Source organism: Zerene cesonia, chromosome 22 (assembly GCF_012273895.1).
Source record: "Zerene cesonia ecotype Mississippi chromosome 22, Zerene_cesonia_1.1, whole genome shotgun sequence".
NCBI lineage: Eukaryota > Metazoa > Arthropoda > Insecta > Lepidoptera > Pieridae > Zerene > Zerene cesonia.
Genome location: NC_052123.1, coordinates 5,605,856 through 5,612,773, shown reverse-complemented (window position 1 = coordinate 5,612,773; position 6,918 = coordinate 5,605,856). Strand labels below are relative to the sequence as shown.

The following is a 6,918-nucleotide window of genomic DNA, read 5'->3' as shown; positions in this document are numbered from 1 at the left end:
GCGGCGGCGGCGGGGGCGGCGGCGGGGGCGGCGCGGGCGGCGGGGCGGAGGGCGAGTCGTACCTGGACGCCAAGCAGCGCGCGCTCGACGAGGCGGCCGAGCGGAAGATCGCGCAGATCTACCGCGACTACCAGGACGAGATCAACAACTACGAGACGCTGCAGAAGGGTGAGTGCTCGCCGCACGGCACACGCAGCACGCAGCACGCAACACGCAACACGCAACACGCCTCTCTCTACACGCTCCAAACGGCACATCAAACAGTATACAGCTCAATACGCACTTCCCAAAAGAAAAGATAAACAAGATTTAATGGACATGTACTTTGGAATGTAATTTTTCCAGTAACCAATAGCATAATTATTACTATATTTATAAGTTGGCTAGTCTGTCGGGTTAGACCGATAGACATAATTTACAAATTAATTTTGGATTGATTATATTATATGTATTGTATGAAATTCCAGAGGAGGCGATCTCGAAGACTGCGCGGGTGCTGGAGGAGGCGGACATCTCGGAGGAGAAGCGTGACGTCATCCACCGCGAGATCGGCAAGTTCCGTGAGAGCATGAAGGTGAGTGCGTCCCTCTCGCACGCGCGCCGCCGCGCCTCCGGCCCTCTCGCCTTCTCGCTCGCACGCCCCGCGACACACACGGGCTACTGTGACTCTCCATTCAATCTGTCCATTGAAACTCATATTGGTTTGATTCTATATCGTTGAAATGTAATACTTTTAATAATTATTCAAATACTATGCACTATTCAATTCTGTGTAAAATTAATATAACAACAATATTTAATAGACTATTAAAAAGAAAAACGAATTTTGCTACTTTTGGAATTTCTCGATAATATTGAAAACAAATGAACACTGTTATAATGAAGGTCTATATTGTGTGTGTGTTAAATGTTCATTTTTAAATCTAAGGTTAGTTATTTAATATGCTATGCGGTAGATCCAAAGGTATGTAGTCAATGGGCAGACGTGTGTGTGTGTCGCGCTGCGAGTGTGTGCGTCGCGTCATCGGTGAGTCTCTCGCACTCCCTGCGCCGTCCCACTACCTCTCTCTCTCTCTCGCTCTCTGCCGCTCTCTACTAGATTAGAGAAGCCACGCTACAGAGACGGCATATGTATTGAGATATAGAGACAGTGCGGCGTGGCAGTAGTTGTGCTGATATTAATATTATAAATATTCTATATTTCGTTATGTATTTACTACTTAAAAAAATTAAGCTATATTTATTTGCTTATTATAATTTATTTCATAATTTATTGTGCTTAATCTATGGTACTCATAAATTTATACATTCATCTACAATAGTGTTCAGTGAATTAATTTACAGTTCCTAATTCCGATTTCATTGAAACTCAAATCGTTCATTAAAGTTCTGTTTCGTTAGTTCGAGAACTAATATAGTGGATACGTTACAATTGGCTGGCATGTTTAAGTTCATATTATTAATAATTAGTCGATTAAGTTAAAACGGCATCCATCAGTCTAAGTCGATTCTATTAAGATCGTGAAAACCTCAGAAAGGGAGGTTAGTCGAGAACACATTGTGGTGTACTGATATCGAGCTGGAGTGTGCGAGCCGGCCGCGCGCCGCACTCGTAAGCCTCTGCCTTCCAATGTCGAACATTTTTCCTCCGCCCTCGTACATTTCCAAATTGCATTATTTTCGTGCGCTCGATCACTAGCAGTTAATGTTGCCATCTTGATCTTCTAAAAACGCCTAGAAAGGGCGAACAATTTCAAAATGTACGCTGTGCGCGGGGAAACGGCAGAGTAGAGTAGGGAGTAGTGGGAAGAGATAAGAGAGGCGAGGGCGGCACGGCCGCGCGGCGGCGGCGCAGCGCAGCGGGAGCGACCCAAGTGAGTTGCCTTGCCTTCCCCACACACCACACGCTACACCGACACCACACCACGCCACACTACGCCACACTACGCCACACTACGCCACACTACGCCACACTACGCCTCACTACGCCACACCACACTACACTACACCACACTACACCGTACCACCGCCACACGGGACGTGTGACTGCACCGGCACGCGCCGCCAGCCTGCTGAGATCGAAACATCGGTTCGATTAACTTCAGCTCTACAATTAAGCACGGTTTCATATTAAAAACATCCGTTGGGCTGGCAGCACTGGCACGGAGCGAGAGCGCGACGTATGAAAGGGGTGTTTGGGTCACTTGCGTTGCAGGTGGCGTTTGGATTCTTGGTTTTAGTCCGCTTTCAGCTGCTGCACTTGATTTTCATTGCGATTGGTTTAGTATAAGTATATAGTAGTAAAAGTAGGTTCAGACAAAATTATATCCTAACCTTATACCTTATGATATGTATATGGTTAGTGCTTGTCGTGTATCAATAGCTTCATCGATAAAGAGTTCCCTATAAAATCTCAATAGGAAATGTACATAAAGATTACATCAAAATGTACATACATAGTTCTGAGTTAAAATTTCGTTTTCAACCAAAGTAGTAGGGAATCTCGTATGTGACAAAAAATGAGTCGCTTCGTTAAAGAAAGTCTTACCGACATAGCGAAAGGCGACATAAATAAAGGTTAGGTTGCGTAGAGTGTGCGCACGGCACAGTGCAGCGGCGTTAGGCAGTAGCGGTAGGCTGTAGGAGCGCTAATGTACGGACTGACAACATCAGTGGTTCGTTTGCTTGTAGCGGTGAGGGGCCGCCGCGCCGCGCGCCGCGTCGCAGCGCCGCCGCACGTAAGTCGCTCACCCGCCGCCACACACTCACCACACTATACACACGCCCACGCTCACACCCACACCCATTCGCCCACTCGCCCACTCGCCCAGTCGCCCACTCGCCCAGTCGCCCAATCGCCCAATCGCCCAGTCGCCCACTCCACTTGCGTTTGGAATACGACGCTTGTTTACCATTCCGACCCCTTGTGGCCTTGTTGCGATGCGTGGCGACTAGTTTGTGTGGGTTGGTTCATTTAGCGACGCGTTCTGCCCTCACGAACGTTGATTGGGTAATTTTGCTAAATTTATTTGTTTGGGAGTCGGCTCCAATATTTTCGGATATTTTTATTTTTTAACATGCATTCAGTAAAATGTTTATATTGTAAGAAATCAAATAAGATGTCTGGTGTTCAACAATTTATTGAGAAATTTGTTGCATCAGCTATGAATTATTTGTAAAACATTAGCATTAAGATTTTACCTAGAAATCGGATCATCTCATTTTTAATAGATTTATTTTTTTGTTTAAATATACTTAAAATCTAAGAATTTGATTAGGTCGGTGAGGGGGAACGTATTGAACTACGTTATCAGACTAAACTTCAGGCGAGATCACACGCTACACGACATCAAAGATTTTGCAGCAGTAACTTCTTACATTCATTGGCACTAAAACGAATTGTATTTCAAATACAAGTTACAACGTAATGTGCGACTGTTTGTTATATTATGTGATGTGTATATGTAAGGTGTGGATAGATGTGTGTGCGATTGTGCAGGAGGAGGCGGACGTAGTGGTGCGCCGCAAGAGGGACAAGGACGACAAGCCCGAGCGCGAGAAAGACGACAAGGAGAGAGACAGGGACAGGGAGAGAGAGAGGGGGCGCGACCGCGACAAGGAGAGGGACAAGGATAGGGAGAGGGACCGCGACCGCGAGCGCGAGCGGGACAGGGATAGGGAGAGGGACAGAGATCGCGATAAGGACAGGCGACGACGAAGCGTGTCCAGGTATATACATTCAACGACTTGTTTCTTTTCCTAAAATCCTAATTCCATTATATTTTATTAATGTTGATATTTATATTGAATGTTTCGCAAATGTTTGAATTATTTATAGGACAAAAGAACGAGAACGAGAACGAGAAGAACGGGAAAGGGAAAGGGAGAGGGAGAGGGAGCGAGAAAGAGAACGTGAGAGGGAAAAAGAGCGAGAGCGGGAAAGAGAAAGGTATACTATACCTACAGCAACTGAAAGTGAAATTGTTAAAATCATTTCCTTATTTTTGTTCATATGATTTAGAGGTTTTGGTGTCATAACCTTATAAACGAGTTCTCACATGTATTCTTCAGAGAGGTACGTGAACGTGAGAGGGAGAGGGAGAGAGAGCAACGGGAGAGGGAGCGCGAGCGCGAGAGGGAGCGGGACAGAGAACGGTACGTCATTCATTTGTCGTTGGAAACTCAAACTGAAACATTCATTCAACTAGACTTCCATCAGAAGCACTTTGAATCATCAGAATTTATAATTTAACATTTAGAAAGAAAAAAGAACCATTTATTTTAACACACAAACATACAAATAATAACATAAAATAAAAAATAAAAACAGAAAATTACGATAAAAAGCGAATGAAAAATTTTATAAAAAGTACGTGTAGTTGCGTGCGCAAAAAAAGGAACAACACCTCCGCACTGATTATCAGTTACCCCCTTCCGACATCTGGATTGCCAGCTGCTTTACACGTTTAGAAATAGCATTTAATGTCAAATATAAAGTAATTAATTAATTTAATCAAATAGTGAATAAATTAAATCAGACGTAACATATGAAATATGAATGTGATTATTTGAAAAATTTTAAACGCGCAATATAGTAATAGTGATAATAAGGCAGAAGCTCCTTTTGCTAGTTGTAATTCATTACATATTTAAACATTTTTTAATTTTCAAATTATAAAAAAATATACTAATGATGTTCTACAATTATGTTATTAATTTATATCGTTAATCCTCGTTTTAAACGCAAAATAATGCGAATCGTGATTTGAAACTCGCAATAACTAGTTTTGTAAGAAACCAATAAAACTTATATCTCAGTTAGCAATCGTGAAAAATAATTGGCTCGCCGTTATCGGAAACATTCGTAGTGTACCACCGATATTCATTTGCCGTTCTGTATAGGGCATATATTGAATTAGTTATTTTTACTCATAGTATTTCAATAGATCTTTGAGAAATATCAGAAAGTTTAAGTGATATTATAAAATTATATAAACATGTGTGGTGTGGTTGTGCTGTCTATACATCCGTATATTCGTACGAGATATGAAATCGCCGCGGATTTGCGAGCTTCACGTACTGGGTATATTTTTGATTATTTAAATTCAACCCATGCTTGATATTCCACAAAGATCAAAAACGAAAAGTTAAAATCTTTGTATGTACGGCTTAGGTATTAACTATAAACAGTACACTCAATACCCTGACCACGCTATTGTAAAAAAACGTCAAAAAAAGTCTTAAACGTTTGCTTTGGAAAAAAACCGGAAGAAAGCTTTGAAAACTAAATATTGCTTTAGTCCCTGAAAAGGTCCAGATTGTAATAGTGTTTTTTTTTTATGACAGAGCAAGTAAAATAGCAGGTAGGCCACCTGATGTTAAGTGGTCACGCTGACGTAACTCTAATTGCTCTGTGGTTGCAGCGAGCGGGAGCGCGAGCGTGAGCGAGAGCGAGAGCGCGAGCGGGACAGGGACCGCGACCGGGAGCGGGAGCGGGAGAGGGAGCGGGAGCGGGAGCGGGAGCGGTCGCGCGGGCGCGGCGAGGCGGACGCGCGCCGCGACAAGGAGCTGGAGGAGGAGGCGCGCGACAAGAAGCGCCTCGAGAAGCGCGCGCGCGAGAAGGAGGCCGCCTACCAGGAGCGGTGAGCTCTCTCCCACCTCTCCCCACACTACCCCTCCCCACACTACCCCTCCCACACTACTTGCTTCGATACGCCTTCATTTTTTTTTAAGGGGAAATCTTGCATACATGGACCCCATGGTTCCTGGAGAAAAAGCCGGGTTGTGTCGGATTCCTATCGACCAAAACCGCACGGTGTTCCATCGAGCCGCTTTCGTGAGGGGGCCACGGGAGCTGGTTATAATTAGTCCGCGACCCCCGCTTCGATATGCCTGAGGACACACTTCCAATTGTCTTTTTTTAACAAATCTGTCTTAATTTTTGCACAAGTGTATGAAGGGGCCAGTGATGGTTGAGAGGTGGGGCCGTTGTGACGTTTATTGACTAATTTTTCCTTATCCACGACTTACATTGGGAAACTATTTTCTATCTCTAATTTTCCATCGTTTATTTGTGTTTGATTAGGTTACGCAATTGGGAGAGTCGCGAGCGGCGCAAGTGCAAAGAGTACGAGCGGGAGAAGGAGAGGGAGCGATGTCGCGAGGAGGAGAGGGAGCGAGAGGCCAAGCGTCTCAAGCAGTTCCTAGAGGACTACGACGACGAGCGAGACGACCACAAGTACTACAAGTGAGTAGCGTTCGTCCGATCAGATGTTGTCGCTCAATGGGTGACTTAAGGTCTTTACAATTTTTTTTACATAAATTAAATATTGGTTAGGTAAGATAAGGATACCGTTGAGATATGTTAAACGGTTGTAGTTTTTAGTCGTAGGTACCTTTTTTATGCATGAATTTAAATATCCGTAAGGTTAGAGTACTCTCCAAGTGGGCGATAACGCCCCGTGTAGACGCTAATTTTTTATTCTTATTTAAATAATAACTATAATTAAATCCTGTCTACTAAACACAGGCGTTACAAGATATAAGAAATCGCATTTAAGTTTTAGTTTTATAGGATTGAAACGTTTAAATAAAGTTTGGAAAAAATATAGAAAAGATACATCTTTTTGCGAAACGGTCGCTACGGCTTGGCAAAAAGGCGCGGGTTCGAATCCCGCCCCTTCGAATTTTTTTCTATTCTCCCAAAATGAGTTGTGTCACATCGATCGGCCCGGTTCGGCAGGGGCAAGGAGCTGCAGCGGCGGCTGGGCGCGCGCGTGCGCGAGGCGGAGGGCGACGCGCGCGAGCGGGCGCGCGAGCAGGCCGAGCTGGACGCGCTGCGCGACCACATCTTCGGCGAGCGCGCGCGCGACGACCCCGCCGCGCTCGCCGCCTTCGAGCGGGTACGCGCCGCCCCCC

At 44.7% G+C, this 6,918-nt stretch overlaps 1 protein-coding gene across 1 annotated transcript in view; it reads left to right on the top strand.

The window, feature by feature from the left end:
• Window positions 1-2: 2 nt before the first annotated feature.
• Window positions 3-6,918, top strand: part of LOC119835967 (RNA-binding protein 25-like) — a gene marked incomplete at its 5' end in the record, with an annotated part of 14,215 nt that continues 7,299 nt past the window's right edge. The window contains 8 exons of the mRNA XM_038361099.1: window positions 3-168; window positions 468-574; window positions 3,620-3,729; window positions 3,839-3,949; window positions 4,072-4,155; window positions 5,424-5,642; window positions 6,086-6,247; window positions 6,743-6,902. Of these exons, the coding sequence (XP_038217027.1) occupies window positions 3-168; window positions 468-574; window positions 3,620-3,729; window positions 3,839-3,949; window positions 4,072-4,155; window positions 5,424-5,642; window positions 6,086-6,247; window positions 6,743-6,902 (1,119 nt within the window). The remainder of the gene's footprint in view (window positions 169-467; window positions 575-3,619; window positions 3,730-3,838; window positions 3,950-4,071; window positions 4,156-5,423; window positions 5,643-6,085; window positions 6,248-6,742; window positions 6,903-6,918) is intronic.